The sequence below is a fragment of the Watersipora subatra genome, chromosome 3 (genome assembly GCF_963576615.1).
Source record: "Watersipora subatra chromosome 3, tzWatSuba1.1, whole genome shotgun sequence".
Lineage (NCBI taxonomy): Eukaryota > Metazoa > Bryozoa > Gymnolaemata > Cheilostomatida > Watersiporidae > Watersipora > Watersipora subatra.
This window is the reverse complement of record NC_088710.1, coordinates 2,529,775-2,549,940: the sequence shown is the minus strand read 5'-3', so window position 1 is coordinate 2,549,940 and position 20,166 is coordinate 2,529,775. Positions and strand designations below refer to the sequence as shown.

General features: G+C 36.5%; 1 protein-coding gene across 1 annotated transcript; it reads left to right on the top strand.

The window, feature by feature from the left end:
* The first annotated feature begins 993 nt into the window (after positions 1-993).
* On the top strand, positions 994-20,027 carry LOC137389545 (ceramide synthase 5-like). Its single transcript, XM_068075580.1, has 9 exons — positions 994-1,093; positions 5,306-5,536; positions 7,979-8,102; positions 8,646-8,752; positions 12,550-12,661; positions 13,076-13,168; positions 15,752-15,987; positions 18,907-19,063; positions 19,288-20,027. The coding sequence occupies exons 2-9, from the start codon at positions 5,340-5,342 to the stop codon at positions 19,402-19,404; spliced, it is 1,143 nt and encodes a 380-aa protein (XP_067931681.1). The 5' UTR covers positions 994-1,093; positions 5,306-5,339; the 3' UTR covers positions 19,405-20,027.
* The last annotated feature ends 139 nt before the right edge of the window (positions 20,028-20,166 follow it).

The window sequence follows — 20,166 nt, the reverse complement described above, 5'->3', positions numbered from 1 at the left end:
ACTAGCTTTATTCACTAGCTTTATTCACTAGCTTTATTCACTAGCTTTATTCACTAGCTTTATCCACTGGCTTTATTCACTGGCTTTATCCACTGTCTTTATCCACTAGCTTTATACACTAGCTTAAACCACTGGCTTTATCCACTAGCTTTATCCACTGTCTTTATCCAGTAGCATTATCCACTAGCTTTATACACTAGCTTTATCCACTAACTTTATCCACTAGCTTTATCCACTAACTTTATCTGCTAGCTTTATCCAATAGCTTTATCCACTAGCTTTATCCACTAGCTTTATCTACTAGCTTTACCCACTAGCTTTATTCACTGGCTTTATCCACTGGCTTTATCCACTGGCTTTATCCACTGGCTTTCTCCACTAGCTTTATCCACTGGCTTTATTCACTGACTTTATCCATTGACTTTTTCTGCTAGCTTTATCCACTCACTGTAGCTGCTGCGGCCACCCACAACTGTGTTGAGCTCAGATGCCAATATATCCTGAGCCCTCCGAATAACATAATACAACAAGCCGAGCATGGTATTTCTTTCATATAATATAATTTTTTGCAGTCATAATATTCTGAATTTTGCGCTACAAAATTTTGTTATTGGTCCTCAACAATTTTGATTGGTTTGATTAATATCTATGGTTTGTAAACTTTGTACTATGCAGTTGGTTGATTATGCTAGCTCTTTATAATTTTGGTACTTAATTCCAAAGCTTTCAATTGGCCAAATTCTATATTTCACATACTCATTTGCCGACCATATACTTTGATGTTTGAGAATTGTCAGCAATCGTTTATGTAACCAGAATACTGCTCTGTAAGGATTTAGCGCAGACAGCTACGAAAGTCGGTGTGAACTAGATTTGACTTCTCTTGTTTGGATCACGCGATTCTTTAGTCTTGTTTCTATAACGGTCTGGATAGCGATACGGTACGGTGACCATACGTCGTTAAAACAGGTATAAAGCTAGTATTCATAGTTGAATAAGCCGCCGAGTGTTCGTGCGTACCATAGCCGCTTGCTCGACTTTTATTTTGATCTGGTTTCTTTCAATTCACTTCGAGGTCGAACGACAAACTCAGGTATGCCTGCAATTTCAACTAAATAGGATTCCTTTTAAAATTATCAGATACAAACGGACTTCCAAACTGTTTAACTCATAAGAATTTAGTTTGTGATTTCTTGTATCTCTACAAAGGCATGTGTCGTTATCGAGTAAATGGCCTAGTTAAACTGAATGTATTTTGGCTTTTACGCACATGATTGAGCATACTGTGGCATTAACTCGTCTATGTATTATTTCGGTGATTGATTGAATTATGGTATCAACGATACGTTTAGAGGATAAGCGTGAGAGAATGTAAACATCTTTTTCCAGTCTTCAGCACAATACACACTTAAATTTAAAGCTATTGACTTGGATTTGACTTTGGTTGAAACTTTTTTAATTGGCTAAACTCATCATAAGGTTGTTGAATCTGCATTGCTTACATTGTTGTGTCGAATGCTTTTTACTACATTAGCTATTTGCATTGTTTTTATTAATCGTCTTAATTAGGACACGTTTCATAAACTGCGTTTTGATTTGTTTAAGCAGATTTGTTTTATACTTTATGAGAAAAAAATAATGAAAGGGAAGTCATTTAGCAATGTAGTGAGTTTATAGTAAAGTATACAAAATATATATGAACTATCATAATGATGTTGTAGATAATTTGTAAACAGTTCATTTGCTAACTATGCGACGAACTAGCGCATGTTTATACAGAAGGCCGCCATTATTGTCATATTTACTGGCTACCATTTATTTTAGCAGAAAGCATAAATCCATCACGAGATCTGTCAATATTCATTTGACATGGGAGATCATACTACAAAACTTTGATGTCTTGCTACAAACTTACAATCTCCTTCCTCAGATTTTGAAAATTAACCACTCTTCATTCAATAAAAAATTATTTTGTTAAAGGTTGACTTGCAACAAAATTCACATTACAGTTATTTGGTATCAAATTATTCACCATGTCTTACTCTGTTGTGTTGTAGGTGGAAATGTGATTACCAGCTCTTAAAAGCTCAAAAACGAAAAGCCGCCATTGATTGGAATCTCTTTAGTTCGATGACGTAGTCATTCCAGTTTGATTATCGTCTTGTCACATATGTTTTCATGTGAATTGAAAGGCCAATGCAAAGCTCAATATAAAACTTATCGTGGTACTAGTTAATGACAAACACTTCGGGTTTTACCGAAGACCCCGTATCAAATATAGATGCTTGCTACTTTACAGTTTTCTTTCGGCATTCTTCAATCGTCAAGTCGTAATCTGATCACGTGACCCAATACTTCGCAAATAATTTTTGCAGCTCTTTTCGATTATCACAGGTAACCAACAGACTCGTTATGATTATCAGACAATGATATATACTCCTTCGAGCTAAGGTTAAAAAGTTTAACGATTTTTTACGGTAAGTTATAAAATATCAATGCTAAAAGTGACAGCATTACAATGACGATAAAATAGACGCGTAAAAACAATAGACATGGTTTTATTGAATGAGTGAAGTATATTTGTGAAAATATTTCGACGAATGAGGTTGCAGGAAAGTGTAAACAGAAACCATCCTGTAACAACTACGTCCCATTTGAGCCGTTTTGGAAAGCGAATCCTAACTACGGCGCTCTCGTGTGGCTGCGATTAACTGTTCGTTTTTGAGCTTTTAAGAGCTTGTAATCACATTTCCATATATTTTGCACCTACAACACAACAGAGTAAGACATGGTGAATCTTATGATACCAAATAACTGTAATGTGAATTTTGTTGCAAGTCAACCTTTTAAGTGTTTTTCATCTTTCAACCTTACTAATATAGTGAATGCTTAAGAAAAGAAATCAATGGGATGGATACAATATTTTGGAATTTACAGAGGTCCATATCAACCATACTCTCTCTACTGATGATCTTTGTGCCTAATTTCCCTTTTTAAGACTGCCACTGACTAAGGTATTCGTGTTATACAATTGGTAGTTGCAAGATTAGTTGTGTTGCTTGAATACTGCTGAGAGCATTTGTCAGTTCATATGCTGGTCACAAGAGGCTTGAATATGTGCAGTAAATTAATCGTTAATGCACTGCCAATCTAACTAGATTTATTTTAAAGTCTTGAACGTCGTCTCTAATATATGTTCTTCTTTCTTCAGCGCATTTCCTACAAATGCCTCATTGTCTTAATTTTGAAAGACCAGTCATACCACCAAACTGAGGGGGTCATATCTTTAGATGGCCATCTTTCAAAAATATTCACCATTTTATTCTAAGTTGATTTTATTATTTGTTATTACAGAATTCATGACTCTTATTTTACATTTATTTTCAGATAAATGAATTTATTTATTTATCTGAATTTTTCAGATAAATAAATAAATTTACTCATCTTGCATTTATGCGAGTAAATATTTTCATGTTATGTCTGGGTGGGTTTGGACATAACACTGACTTCTACAGCCAAAGCAGAAGGCATTGTACCTACTTTGTTTTATGGTTAAATTTTAAGATATGTTTTTGAATGTTTGTTTCATAGTTATAGAAGTTTAAAATATATTTACCTAATTTTAAGAAAACTCATTTTACTTATTTTGATAAAAAGTTATTAGATTTGTGAATGTTTATCTATTCACTTTAAACCTCTCAAGCATCCTTCTCAGAATCTTGTCACTGAGTTTTGAAGTGTGTAGAAATATTCTTTGGTGCACAGATCATAGTGGTAAACCAACAGTATTCTCTGGGAAGTTTTCGACAAATCTACCTAATCTCAGATGTGTACTTTTTGATATCCAAGGTTCTTGTCTGAGTTTAAGGTTTAAATGACATTTTATAAGTTAATCCAATTTACGGCGTTTTCGTGATGGCTGCGATTAACTGTTCATTTTTGAGCTTTTAAGAGCTTGTAATCACATTTTCACATATTTTGCACCTACAACACAGCAGAGTAAGACATGGTGAATCTTTTGATACCAGATAACTGCAATGTGAATTTTGTTGCATGTAAACCATCAAGTCTCAACCAACAACTAACCCTCTCTTACCTGTAGTCATTGCTACGCTCTCTAGAGAGCCAGTATAGAAGGCTGTACATACCGCGGCTCTGCACACTGCACATAATCAAAGATTAACTGACAACACAAAATATTATTGTGCTAACAGTAACAGAGAGCATTACAGATTGAAGTTTGAATAGTATTTTGTGTAATCTCAATCGAATACCTAGTTTTATCAACATTTTTAAGTCTTCAAAATGGGCAGAAAGATTGGTGATCCGGTGCAAAATACCGATCAGAAACAGATGTGACACCATATAAGTATGTCTATTAAAATCTCATATTTAGACCAGATTATGTAACAAGAGTTCGTTAAGAATCCCTATATAAACAAGTGTAGCATACCTTAGTAGCTTTTAAACAGATGATGTATTAGAATGGCTAATTTTTACAGACCAGTTTTAAATTTCCTATTCGTGCGAATGAAAAATTTTATTTTTAGGGTCCCCTCCAAAATGAGACATCCAAACTGATCAGTGCAAGTTTACAACCACCACTTAAAATTGATGCTCTGTTGTTTAGATACTTGTGGACATACTTGTGACATCGATATTTGTGGAATCTGCTTCGACCTTAAAATTATCTACCATGTTGGTTGACCAAACCATGTATTGTGGTGATTAGATGGAGCAAACGTATTAGAATGGCTGCCAGCAGAAACATTTTTGACTCGCCCATTCACGCATTGGCTAATCGTCAGCATTGACATTGTATATCTTACATCTGTGTTTTGCCAAAAATTGACCTCCTTTTGTCACAACGTGAAGTTTGCAACGCGAGTGTTTTTGTCATCTAACATTAAAATAATTGCAGAAAAATGAAATGCTATTGATTATATTAGTATAAAGTATTATGTTAGTATAAATTAATGTAATTCGAAAATGCTATCAATTAATCTTTAAAGTCATGTTCTGTTTAATGTCAATCAAAACATTTAAACTTATCAGTAAATTAAACTGAATACATGCATTTACTATAGCAAGTATCATTCTCTTGTTCCAAGGAAATTCACTCTCCTTATGAACAAATCCTGATAAAAAAGTTTTAACTCTTCTCACCTCATGTGTCCAAATGTGTTCGTTCACTATGTATGATTTTTCGTCTAGACACTCAGACCTAGACACTCAGACACTTGGAAGACCAGTGTTTAGTCTGCTTGCAGCATTGTAGAGCTCAAAGGAAAGTTGTTGATTATAGTGGCGGATGCGGAGGTAGCCTAAAGAGATTAAAAATGGAGTGGCTGTACTCCGTGTACAATCGTACCCAAGACTGGTTATTTTCTGAGTGGTTCTGGCTGCCAGCCACCATACACTGGAAAGACTATAAAAACTCGCCTTCGGACGGTGTGTACATCGCTCAACCCAGAGACCTGCTCTACTGCATTCCTGTCGCTGTAGCAATATTTTTTATTAGACGACTATTTGAAAGGTAGGTCCCCATAATGCTCTGTAATTTTAACTTCCTTTCAACTGAATTTAAAATGCTCAACAAAAATTTAAAGCTGCTGTGCACTGACTGATAATTGGGGCAGATTTTGCTGAAATTTTGAACAGCCGCTAAATTTTGATAAACTTCTATTTTTGTTCATCTGAAATTGAGTTTGCCGACGATTGTTCAATCCCAACAACCAACCAGAGCGGATTGACAACTGTGTTATTTTCCCATGCAGAACAGGTAGGCCTACCCGTTTGCTTTGCAAACAAATATAAAATATGAATGATGAAAGTATGTACAAGCCTGATATCAATCTGCGGTGTAGATCAGTTGATTCCCAGTCGCAGCAGACGGCTGAAAGCTAGTAACGCATTATAAGCTACATGTGGCTGAGCTATACCTACTGAGTCTATACAGCCTCAGTTTACAACCTGCAAGTGGTATCTTATGACTTGTTCAGCCTATTTCTGGTCTCTTACTCCGTTCAACTTTGAAAAGTCTCATTCTAGATGCTGTGTCATTCCTAGAGCATCCTCCAGGCACTTAAACTTTCTCTTTCTCATATGGATGGGTATTTTTGTCTCATCATTTTGTTTGTTTCAAAATAAATAACCTGAAAATTTTCGGTTGGGCAAAGTCTAGTTTGTCATCTTTGCGCCCCTTGACACTGTTGGCACTGTTGACTTTGTCACCCTTTATCTTGCTATTGATCTAACCCTCGTACTATCTGGCTAATGACTGAACATGCCTTTACACGGCACTCCAGTCCAATGTAACCTGACTGTAATCTCTCTCTTCGCAAATGGTTCGATGAAGTCCCCTAGCATGCGCTGTAAACATACACTATGTTCCCATGCTTGAGCATGCGATAAGTGTTTTAATAGGTATTCACATGTTGTGGATTAACGCTGCCGCTTTGTTAAAAAAGATAAGGATTACTATCATAGCGAGACACTCGGAACTGCTCAAATTTAAATAGGAACAACTGAAGAGTGGAAAATATTTGGAATGGATTAGCTTTCCAGGGCATTTTTTGCGCATCATTCGTATGTGCCGTTTCCATCTCTGGCAAACATGAAATATTTGGTAAAAATTTGTGAGGTATAAAACTCGATTGACTAGGAGGTTTTTGCCATTTTTATCTTTTGGATAACGCAAACTGATGGATTAACCAAGTGTTGTATCGACCTTAAAGTCTGGTAGTCATTTGTACACGCTGTAAGTGTTGTATCGACCTTAAAGTCTGGTAGTCATTTGTACACGCTGTAAGTGTTGTATCGACCTTAAAGTCTGGTAGTCATTTGTACACGCTGTAAGTGTTGTATCGACCTTAAAGTCTGGTAGTCATTTGTACACGCTGTAAGTGTTGTATCGACCTTAACTTCTGGTAGTCATTTGTACACGCTGTAAGTGCTGTATCGACCGTAAATTCTGGTAGTCATTTGTACACGCTGTAAGTGCTGTATCGACCGTAAATTCTGGTAGTCATTTGTACACGCTGTAAGTGTTGTATCGACCGTAAATTCTGGTAGTCATTTGTACACGCTGTAAGTGTTGTATCGACCTTAAAGTCTGGTAGTCAATTGTACACGCTGTAAGTGCTGTTTCGACCGTAAATTCTGGTAGTCATTTGTACACGCTGTAAGTGTTGTATCGACCGTAAATTCTGGTAGTCATTTGTACACGCTGTAAGTGTTGTATCGACCGTAAAGTCTGGTAGTCATTTGTACACGCTGTAAGTGCTGTATCGACCGTAAATTCTGGTAGTCATTTGTACACGCTGTAAGTGTTGTATCAACCTTAAAGTCTGGTAGTCATTTGTACACGCTGTAAGTGTTGTATCGACCGTAAATTCTGGTAGTCATTTGTACACGCTGTAAGTGTTGTATCGACCTTAACTTCTGGTAGTCATTTGTACACGCTGTAATTGTTGTATCGACCATAACTTTTGTGAGTCATTTGTACATACTGTAATTGTTGTATCAACCATAACTTTTGTGAGTCATTTGTACATACTGTAATTGTTGTATCAACCATAACTTTTGTGAGTCATTTGTACATACTGTAAGTGTTGTATCGACCATAACTTTTGTGAGTCATTTGTACATACTGTAAGTGTTGTATTGACCATAACCTTTGTGAGTCATTTGTACATACTGTAAGTGTTGTATCGATCATAAATTTCAATGCTGTATGTGTTGCGCTTACAGTCGAGACTCAGTGTTACATGTAGGAATCCGTAGTAAGCACTGTCAACTGATATTCCAGCTCAGTTGGTACTTCAGTTATCTGGAAATTTTTGCTCGTATTAGTTAGTGTTTATGCATGGCTCGGAATAGATGCGCGCTTGTGTAGACAGTTTTAGCAAGTTTATGTACCGAGCATATGCCTCTGTCTATTTCTATGATACCGTAATAAGTAGATATAATGTTACAGGTTTATAGCGTATCCGTATGGATTATCTAAAAGTATCTCAACAAAAGTACACAGATGTCCTCAAAATGCTCAGTTAGAGTCCCTCTACAGGAGGCACCCCTATCCTACTGAGGCTCAACTCAAGGTGTGTAATTGGTGCAAGAATGCAGGTAAAAATGGCAGCAAGGGGCCTGACATATTGGTGATGCGACTACGCGGCGCAGGTACTATATCTGATGCAGAAGCGAGATACAGATCTAGATTAAATACAAGAAATCTATTCTTTATCATGTTTCGCACATAATTATTTAATGACCTCTCCCATTACACCGCGCTTCTACCATGGACTTGAAACAAACACTGATCTCTCCTTATTATATGTATATATTATATACATTGATCTCTCCTTACTGTCCTGTTCTTTTGCTACAGAGTTGGAACCTAAACACCGAGATCTCCTTATTACACTGCTTTTTACTATGCGCATAGAACACGAACACTGACCTCTCCTTATAACACTGTTTTTTACTTCAGGTTTGGAACACAAGCATTGACCTCCCCTTATAACACTAAAAGTTTCCTTCAGTCTTGGAACACAAACGCTGACCTTTCTTGTAACACTGCCTTTTTCTTCAGGCTTGGAACACAAACACTGGCATCTCCTTATAACACTGCCTTTTTACTCTAGGCTTGGAACACAAATACTGACCTATCTAATAGGAGTATACAACGATGGCTACGGAAAAGACGAAATCAAGATCGGCCGAGCACTATGGATAAGTTCACTGAAACAGCGTGAGTGGATTTCTACTACCTTCAATAGCTATTCAGTGTTTGCTCTATGAAGTACATATTACTAATAGCAGATCTGGTTATGGAGTGTACCAGGTGCCTGTACCGTGTGCCATTATAATCTAGTTGCCAGTCTTACATGGAATACTTCTTACATGGAATGAGCCACTCTTAGCTACGGCCACACTTAACGATTTTTTCGCTGATTCTGACCGAAATCACGAAATGAATGAAAAACACAGAATTATTCGGCCTAAATTCACAAAATTGTCAGAGCTGTGCATGCACGCCGAAATTGTCGACGAAACGCTTTCAATTGGCTTAACAAAGTATTAGTGAGCACAATTCTAGCAGCTTTTGCAGTTTATGTAGTCTGGAGCGCATAACGCGACCTGCAAGAAAAATACTGACGTGATTTCCCATAGTAAATACGATACAACTGACATGATTGTGCTAAAGATGACAACTCTTTCTGCAACGAAATTTTTTCTTCTAAAAATAAATAGCTATTATTGAAAAAGAAATGATTTGTAGCCATGGTGTCCGAATGATAAAGAACCAACAATAGTGCAATCTAGACAGTTACATCGTATGTACTATGTTGAATTGCATTGGTACATTTATTGTTTGTCATAATATGTGTCTTAGACTATATAAATTGCAAAAGCTGCTAGAATCGTGGTCGCTAATAATTTGTTTAGCCAATTGAAAGCGTTTTGTCGAAGATTTCGGTGTGCATGCGCAGCTTTGACAATTCTGTGAGTTTCGGCCAAATAATTCTGTGTTTTTTGTTATTTTCTTGATTTCGGTCAGAATCAACAAAAAAGTCGATACGTGTGGCCGTACCTTTGAGGTTGTGTCGATGGCATAGAGCTATTCCTTCTGCGAATGTTGGGCGTGATGAGTGTACATGCCATCGTTGGTTTCTTGTCACAATAAAACAAACCTGAATACCTAAAGCCCGTGTATTTATGATACATTGTAAAGTACTGGTTGCGAGCGTATTGCGTAGACTCTATGGAAAAACTAGGGTCTTTGGTAAACTCTCTGGTGTATATTGTTAACTTTATGGATGAACTAGGGCACCTGGTAAACTATCTGGTGTATGGTGTTAATTCTATGGATGAACTAGGGCACCTGGTAAACTATCTGGTGTATATTGTTAACTCTATGGATAAACTAGGGTACTTGGTAAACTATCTGGTGTATATTGTTAACTCTATGGATGAAGTAGGGCACCTGGTAAACTATCTGGTGTATATTGTTAACTCTATGGATAAACTAGGGTACTTGGTAAACTATCTGGTGTATATTGTTAACTCTATGGATGAAGTAGGACACCTGGTAAACTATATGGTGTATATTGTTAACTTTATGGATAAACTATGGCGCCTGGTAAACTATCTGGTGTATATTGCTAACTCTATGGATGAAGTAGGGCACCTGTTAAACTATCTAGTGTATAGAGCGACTCATTGGAACATGGAACTACGCGGCAATGAGTTAACTAAACTCGTTGCCATATGCTACGATTGTATTGATCATGTTACTCGGGAGCCTCGAGGCCTTTAATACTGTCTAGAGGGTATTGATATTATATCATATCATTATAAGCTCTAGAGAAATTCTCAACTGCAAAATGTTTAAATGATGAAACACTTATCATCCCGTCAGACAATCATAGCTGATACATCTATTGTACTCATTCATGGTTAAATGGAGCGCATGTATTTTAAATCATTCACTAATTTTCCATGTTTGCTCTATGGCAACAGCGTATTCAACTAGTGTATCTATCATTTCTTCTATGGCAACAACGGATTCAACTATCTATCATATGTATAATATTTTATAAATATGATAAATCTTTCCTTTTAAGCAATTGGGAGCTAAAATATTGCTATAACATTATTTCAATAGGTGCACAAACTTTCTTTCAACTGTGTAGGTTAGTATTCCATAGAAGTTTTGGATCATTTATAAAATATTTTTACATTAAAGTTGTAAGCATTTACCCGCTATACTAGATGCAAGCATTTCAATAGCTGGTTCATTGAAAAGCAGACATATAAGCCATCTAAGTTGGCGTTCACAGAAGTGAGCATGGCTCTGAAAAGCGTCAGCGTGCATGCTGGCTGAGCTGCCGTTTCTTATTTCTTCTATTTGGCTGCCTCGGTCTCTCGTTCATTTTCCTCCTTTGCATGGCTGAGCTTTCCATGTACCTGCAAAGATGCTCTACCTTACACCTGTAACGCACCCTCTACCTTAGCACCCTCTACCCGTGCTTCCTCATTCCTAAGCTTGGGTATTAGAAAGAAGTACCATCAAACACTCTTCACAATTCCACATTTGGTTTTCTTCGAGTTGGCAGGTCAAGCATCAGTGTACTATCAGCATTTAAAATGATCGTTGTACAGTCAAGCCTCGTCTTACGATAACCACAACATACGATTTTTTCGACATAATGTTAAATTCGAGGAAGTATTTATTTTGACATTCAAAGTAATTTTCAACACCGAGTCCAAAGTTTTTTGAAACATTGCAATGTTTTGAATTTTCAAACTTTGCAAAGGAAGGAGACGATGCTTTTTTGGAGTAACACAACTAATAATAATGGAACAACACGAGTAGAGATCTTTTTATTTGAAAGTTTCTATAAAAGGTGTCTAGTGGTTGTCATGAGAAAGAAATAACCAAAATGAAAAGAAACAAAATTAATAACGGAGAAACAGGTCATGATAATTGGAGATAAAACTAAAAAATATAAAACAGAAATAAATCTACGGCGTATGATTATATTATTTGTAAACCATACATTTAGTATCTGATCTTTATACCTTACCATACCTGTTGAGTAACGTTTGTTACTTGTCCTTAGGTCTGTGTGAATCTGTTCTTGACACAAAATTGTCATCGATAACTGCGGGCACAAAGATCTGTGTGATTTGAACAAGCAAATGTCTTAGCCAATGTAATATTCTCATTTGTTGACAGAAATGTTGTAATGATGCAGTATCCAATGCTTGGTACGTGCCAGTGTGCAGGTGTTGTTGTTGGAGAGACACTCGTTAAATTAGTTAATTGTTTTGTTGTGTGCCGCTTGTATTATCTGTTTATTTGTTATCCTGCTTCCTTCACACTCATAGCTAGCCAATCACCTGCTTGAGAGTGTCATTTTTGTTAATGGGCAAGTCAGTTTTTAAGATTTATTGCAAACATCTGAGCCTATCTTAGCAACCTGTTTTGGAATCAAAATTCACAAATTTTGTTGAATTTCATTAATCTTATCAAACTTTAACATCAATGAGTTGTCATGACAATGATTAAATAATTATTTAGCTAGTCTGCAGCTTTAGCCTGTGTTCCCAGTTGTAAGTACATTCCATATCTAGCATAACCTCTCCACTCCAAGTGACCTTGTTATACCTTTACAGTTGCACAGGTAATGTAGCTACAATGCTGCTTTGCTCTAGTGTTGTGGCACTTTTAGTGTGTGTAGTTCCACATTAGTGCTAAAATTACTGGTTGGACTTGTTAGCTTCTGTCTCCACGGTTGACCATTTGTCGTATGAGGCCCCACCTCACCATTTAGAGTCTTGCCTGATGTAAGGCGACAACTCACTTACCAGTTATCGTATGCCACTTGTTGATGTTATGTAGAAATTCATAGATAATTTGATTAAAATTACTTCCTTTTTGCTCTAGTTATTTGCTCTGCTATTGTTGTGATCTTGTCTTATTCTCCTTCCCTTCAGTCTATGAAGTCTGGCTACCTAATAACGCGTATATTGTATCTGCAGCTGGAGGGGTACATACTATTTGAGCATATTAATATATGGAGTTGTTGTCCTATGGGATAAGCCATGGTTGAGCAACCCAAGGAAATGCTGGCTGGATAACTATCCTCGACAGGTACCCATAAGTTCTTATGTTAATGCGTTCTTGCGTAGAGTTATCTTCTCAAGGAATTGTAACTTCAAATGAAGATAGATGCTATGCTATGTATTTCCTTGAGTTGATTAATTCGGCGGTCAGTTTATGGTCATGAACATTAGTTTAAGCAATTGCTAATTCAGTGTGGGGTATAGTGGTTATTTCCTTAATTGAACATTAAATGTAATCAGGTTAGTTGTAATTGCCCTCTGTTCCTTTAACCCTTCAGTGGTTAACTATGCCTCTTAGTCTAAACTTAGAATATGCACTTTGGTTAAAAGGTCCACACTTGACTGCAACGGTTTTGGTTTCACTTACAATTGCCCTCTTAGAAAATAAGCTTGTGTTTGCATCTATTTATAGCACACACCTTGTATTTGTATCTATTTTTAGCACACACCGGACTCCATATTCTGGTACTACATGATCTCTCTTGGCTTCTACCTCACTCTTCTTTTCTCCCAGTTTGTGGACGTCAAGAGAACGGTGGGTTGTAACAATGTGGTTGTGGTTTGTTGAACCACAGGCTAATGTCTTTCTGGAATAGTCTATTAAATAATAAACGTTTGGAGTTGCGGGTGACATTTGCTGATTAGAGATTATAATTTCATTCCAATGGTTATTATGACAGAGATGTAAATTTTGTTTTTAAACTATTATGTTATGTTAACTATTATGTTTGTATAACATCTTATTGGCATTTGTAATCATCGACAAAATTATATTTTTAATTGCATGCCAAAAGAATGAAAGAGAAACTAGACATAAAATACAATATTCAGGAATGATGGAGTGGGTTGAACAAACGTGTTTTAAAGTTGGTAATCTAATAGTATTGCTGAGAAGTTGGTAATCTAATAGTATTGCAGAGAAGTTGGTAATCTAATAGTATTGCGGAGAAGTTGGTAATCTAATAGTATTGCAGAGGAGTTGGTAATCTAATAGTATTGCGGTGGAGTTGGTAATCTAATAGTATTGCGGTGGAGTTGGTAATCTAATAGTATTGCTGAGAAGTTGGTAATCTAATAGTATTGCAGAGAAGTTGGTAATCTAATAGTATTGCAGAGGAGTTGGTAATCTAATAGTATTGCAGAGAAGTTGGTAATCTAATAGTATTGCAGAGAAGTTGGTAATCTAATAGTATTGCAGAGAAGTTGGTAATCTAATAGTATTGCAGAGAAGTTGGTAATCTAATAGTATTGCTGAGGAGTTGGTAATCTAATAGTATTGCAGAGGAGTTGGTAATCTAATAATATTGCAGAGAAGTTGGTAATCTAATAGTATTGCAGAGAAGTTGGTAATCTAATAGTATTGCGGAGAAGTTGGTAATCTAATAGTATTGCAGAGGAGTTGGTAATCTAATAGTATTGCGGTGGAGTTGGTAATCTAATAGTATTGCGGTGGAGTTGGTAATCTAATAGTATTGCTGAGAAGTTGGTAATCTAATAGTATTGCAGAGGAGTTGGTAATCTAATAGTATTGCAGAGAAGTTGGTAATCTAATAGTATTGCTGAGGAGTTGGTAATCTAATAGTATTGCAGAGGAGTTGGTAATCTAAAAGTATTGCAGAGAAGTTGGTAATCTAATAGTATTGCGGAGGAGTTGCTAATCTAATAGTATTGCGGAAAAGTTGGTAATCTAATAGTATTGCGGAGGAGTTGCTAATCTAATAGTATTGCGGAAAAGTTGGTAATCTAATAGTATTGCAGAGAAGTTGGTAATCTAATAGTATTGCTGAAGAGTTGGTAAGCTAATAGTATTGCAGAGAAGTTCAGACAGTGAATTGAATGAAGGCCATGGTGACAGAAAGTTCATAAACTGACACATACAGTTGATGTAGTATGTTGGCATCACAGATTAGCTGATGTCGATCATCATATTTGTTGAAGGATAAATAAAAATATTCTGAGCATAGTTTAATCAGAATTTTGAAGCCTGTCATACAAATACAGAAACGAGCACCTGTCATACAAATACAGAAACGAGCACCTGTCATACAAATACAGAAACGAGCACCTGTCATACAAATACAGAAACGAGCACCTGTCATACAAATACAGAAACGAGCACCTGTCATACAAATACAGAAACGAGCACCTGTCATACAAATACAGAAACGAGCACCTGTCATACAAATACAGAAACGAGCACCTGTCATACAAATACAGAAACGAGCACCTGTCATACAAATACAGAAACGAGCAAGTTTGGTATAAAGAATTGTTCAAATTTTCGTTCAATGGCGTACTTACTGCGACCCAATTGAATTTAGACATTACTCATATACCTCTGTTTTAAAACTATTGAAACATGTGATGATGTGACTATAGAGAACGCATGTAGTTGAAGATCATCTTTTACTGGGCAGTAGAATGAATAAAAAGAAGACTTAGTACAATATTTTATGTAATAATCAGATCTTTACTATAATAAGAGCCATGTCCGTCTGTCTGAAGCCACAGCTTCAAAAATATTTGCGAAATTTTTTTGCCAAATGAGGTTGCATAAAAGTGTAAACAGAAGCACGTCGTGTTCAACTACATCCCATTTGAGCCGTTTTGCAGAGAGATTCCAACCTATGGCGGTCTTGTGATGGCTGCGATTAACTGTTCGTTTTTGAGCTTTTAAGGGTTTGTAATCACATTTCCATATATTTTGCACTTACAACACAGCAGAGTAAGACATGGTGAATCTTTTGATACCAAATAACTGTAATGTGAATTCTGTTGCAAGTCAACCTTCAGGGTCGGAAAAAAGATTTCATTGTATGGGATTTGAACCCTTTGGGAAGGGTTAATGGCTTCATCATTAAACAAACCTTAAATGGTTTACAAATCACAGCCAACTGGTCATATGTCGTATTTTTTTTAAAGAAGTACATGCTATTAGCTAAGCCAGACTCCGCCCACATTAGACTACTCTATTGTATTTTTAGAGAAGTACATGTACCTGCTATTAGCTAAGCCAGACTCCGCCCACATTAGACTACTCTATTGTATTTTTAGAGAAGTACCTGCTATTAGCTAAGCCAGACTCCGCCCACATTAGACTACTCTATTGTATTTTTAGGACTTTTGGCAGCATTTTGTTCATCACATCGCTACCATATTCCTCATATGCTTTTCCTGGATGCTTAATCTGACGAGAATGGGATCTCTGGTGCTCTGCCTCCACGATGTGGTCGACTGGATGCTAGAGTATGCCAAGCTTAATCGATACCTTAACAATACCCGACTCTGCGACTTCTTCTTTGCCATGTTCACAGTTTGCTGGTTTGTGACACGGCTTGTCATGTACCCATATTAGTGAGTATTAACTGTTCTTCATAAAAGTCAAGTCTTTCAATGAGTTTCCACTCGATTTTCTCTCAAGTCCGTAACAAATCCAACCGTAATGAGGAATTTCTCATGTTAGACAAGTAGTGAAGGTTGACCTTTTTAGAAAGGTGATGCTCGCTTTATCGTTCGATTTAGGCTGCCGTGACATTTGGACTCCTCAACCAGCAATTTGCTAGATAGAATTTTCAACTGCTAGCACCTATGCATTTTACCGTCTGCCAATCTGATGATTGTACACAAAAATGTTCTTTTCCCTTTCTAGTCTAGTTAGATAAAAAAATTACCGTTTGTTTTCATAGTGTAGCAATGTGTTGAACCAATCATCACCTAATCATCAACCAATCATCATCCATTAGTGAGCTGATTTTTAACTTTTGTGCAATCATGTTCTGACAGGGATTATAAAGATAGCAACAGGTGCGACTGACCTGCATTATTTAACATTGCACAGCTGCAAATGGTCAGGTTGATAGACATTTGTAACTCGATCACTAGCACAAGTTATCTTCCAGCACTATTACTCCACTCACTGACTTTCTAACACAATTAATCAAAATCATTGCATGAGTAGATAACTCTTACAACTATTCACAATCAAACTTTTGCAAATGAAGTTAGTTTGTGATTTGCGTTGTATGTTACAACCTTTGTGTCGGAGCAAACATTCCAAGAGGAATTTTCGTTTGTTAATTTGTTTGTTGTCTTCTATAGCCAAAAACTTAATGATAATACCTTAAATGTGAATGCAATACAATTAAGTTTATGCTCAATTTAAGCAATTATTTTGTTATCAGGTTTATGCAATTAAGTTTCAAGTTTAACTGCTGAATCTTTTCGATGTTTTAAGAGCAAAACATTCAAAATGTTTACTTTTTGTTTTCATCATCATAGATAGAAAATATTTTATTAAAAATAAACACGATCTATATCTGCCTGTTTTTTATAGTATGTAGGATACAGTACAGTTTATAGTGTAAAATGTTAAAAAGATACTTTACCGAAGTTGTTAATTGTCTTGGAGCGGATTAAAATCTACATATGTTAATTCTAATGGGATTAATTGTTTCGGATATCGACAACTCGGTTTTCGAATAACTTTTTGGAACGGATTATGTCCGAGAACCGAGGTTTCACTGTATTTTGAACCTAAAACACAGCAAAGTAAGACATGGTAAACCTTTTGATACCAAATAATTGTAACGTAAACTTTGTTGCAAGTCGACCTTTAAACACAGGCGGGTGGTGCATCTGAGATAGAGGAAACAGAGGGTTCATACAGGTAGGTAGAGAGAGAAGGGTTTTTACAGGTAGGTAGAGAGATGGGTTTATACAGGTAGGTAGAGAGAGATGGGTTTATACAGGTAGGTAGAGAGAGATGGGTTTATACAGGTAGGTAGAGAGAGAAGGGTTTTTACAGGTAGGTAGAGAGATGGGTTTTTACAGGTAGGTAGAGACAGATGTGGAACTGATCTTACTACTCATCTTTGACGACTATTTGATTTTAAACTAACTTAGCTCACCTCGTTTATCCCTATTATTACCTTTTATTTTCAAATATGTTCTCCACATTCACTCGTTCTTCGATTTTTTTCATTTCTCATACATTTTCTTGTCACCATAACTTTTTGTAGAACTGATCCAAAGATATTGGCTGACGCTTTTCTCTAATTGACATCTTTAAATTCAAGGAAAGCATTACTTTTTCTTTTTCACCACTACTACCACATGTATCAGCCTTTGTGGCATTCATTGAATTCTGTTTAGTAGTACTTGAACACTGCGAAAACCATACTGTGGTAAAGAAAACCATACTGTGGTAAAGAAAACCATACTGTGGTAAAGAAAACCATACTGTGGTAAAGAAAACCATACTGTGGTAAAGAAAACCATACTGTAGTAAAGAAAACCATACTGTGGTAAAGAAAACCATACTGTGGTAAAGAAAACCATACTGTTTGTAAAGAAAACCATACTGTGGTAAAGAAAACCACACTGTGGTAAAGAAAACCATACTGTGGTAAAGAAAACCATACTGTTTGTAAAGAAAACCATACTGTTTGTAAAGAAAACCATACTGTGGTAAAGAAAACCATACTGTGGTAAAGAAAACCATACTGTGGTAAAGAAAACCATACTGTGGTAAAGAAAACCATACTGTGGTAAAGAAAACCATACTGTGGTAAAGAAAACCATACTGTGGTAAAGAAAACCATACTGTGGTAAAGAAAACCATACTGTTTGTAAAGAAAACCATAGTGTTTGTAAAGAAAACCATACTGTGGTAAAGAAAACTGAAGAATTGTCTACCCGCGCTGATTCACAAATCTGTAAAGGTCAAAAAACTTCAGACGTCTGTTTGGTGGAGGTAACCATGGAAGTACACAAATATTTGCTCAAAATTTACAATATACATAGGTTGGAAAGCTTGACTGGTTTGAAAGCTGAAAGGTTTGACTGTATTCTCTGTACTACAGTCCTTGTAAATTGTAATTATGTGTACATTAGCTATGATTTTTGATCTAATGACACTTATCAGCTGCTTGCTAGCCATGTCTGTGAACATGGCTAGTAAGCAGATGTCTGTGAACATGACTAGCAAGCAGATGTCTGTGAACATGGCTAGCAAGCAGCTGTCTGTGAATATGGCTAACAAGCAGATGTCTGTGAACATAGCTAGAGAGCAGATGTCTGTGAACATGGCTAGCAAGCTGATGTCTGTGAACATGGCTAGCAAGCTGATATCTGTGAACATGACTAGCAAGCAGGTGTCTGTGAACATGGCTAGCAAGCAGATGTCTGTGAACCATGGAGTGCTCATCTCTAGTGACTAATGTGTAGTACCAAGTCAAGCTTGTTGTAATATACAGCAATATATATAATTGACAGCATCCTGTACACGACAGCGGTTGAGGCGACAGAGATACTTGGCTATGCGAGGTCCATATTTTTATTTAACGGATTGCTGTTTCTACTGCAAATTCTTCATATCCTCTGGTTTGGCATCATATCCCATGCTGCCTACAAAGCTGTTATGGTTGGGCAGGTGAGTCTCTTCTCCTCCAATGACATTGCTACAATTCTAGAATTGTGAATTTGCTGTTCATTATTGCAAAAGGGTTTTCGTAAATAACATGCAGTGCATGTTCTAGTATGAGGTATGTAATATGGGTATCATTTTAAAAGATAACTTTAAATATTACCCTATAATGCTGCTATGAGGAAGGACCTTGTCTCATTTATCTCTTAATGCTGACCTGCTGCCTATAGGTGGAAAAGGACATACGAAGCTGCAGTGAGGAGTCGGATTCGAGCGATGCAGGAGAAAAGAACCGTGGCCATCAAGCGAATGGCAGGACGAATGGAGTACATGGACACTCCGAATAGTATTTTAAGCCTAGTGTACTGTGTGTATCAGTATATCAACAGAGGCTCGTGTGTTCAGTCTGCCAACAAATACTCCTGTGATTTTATGTGACTCGAATGGTCTCAAGATATAACTAAATGATGGGAATTATGGGAAAGTTGTTAGTTTCATCTACTAATATTACCATGTCAACCTTCCTTTTTTTCTTCAAATAGACTAGGTATAAATTATTTCATACTGAAATCATGGGCTCAAGAATATTGATAATGAATATATTAGCTAACTTTAGTGGATCTCTGCAATAATTGCTTTTGTTGAAGTTTATCAAATCACTTTCAATGATTTGTTATTCACTACGTGTATTACCTACCCGTCTGTTTTGGTATTGTTGGTGAGCAGCTGGGAATTTGTTAGCTATCGGTAGCCTATGAGTGATGTTTGACTATTTGTATTCTTTGTGCAAACTCGACCAGATGGTTCTACGCATAAATCACAAATCATATGTAAACGTTTTTAGCTAATCTCGAATTCAGCCGTATATTCTTATTATTCATGGATTCTTTGACAAATCGGATTATTTGCTATACAGGTATATATGTGACAGTTTATTTATAATACAATAAAACTATAAACCAATATATAAGTAATCCAGCTCAGCGGCATTCCTGAGGGTTGGAAGCTATACAAAACAGTGGTGCCCATCTCAACAATCAAATCACAGATGAGTGGAAGGAAAGTACAGTTGTTTTAGTTAATTTCAAGACACATGACAGCAACCTGCG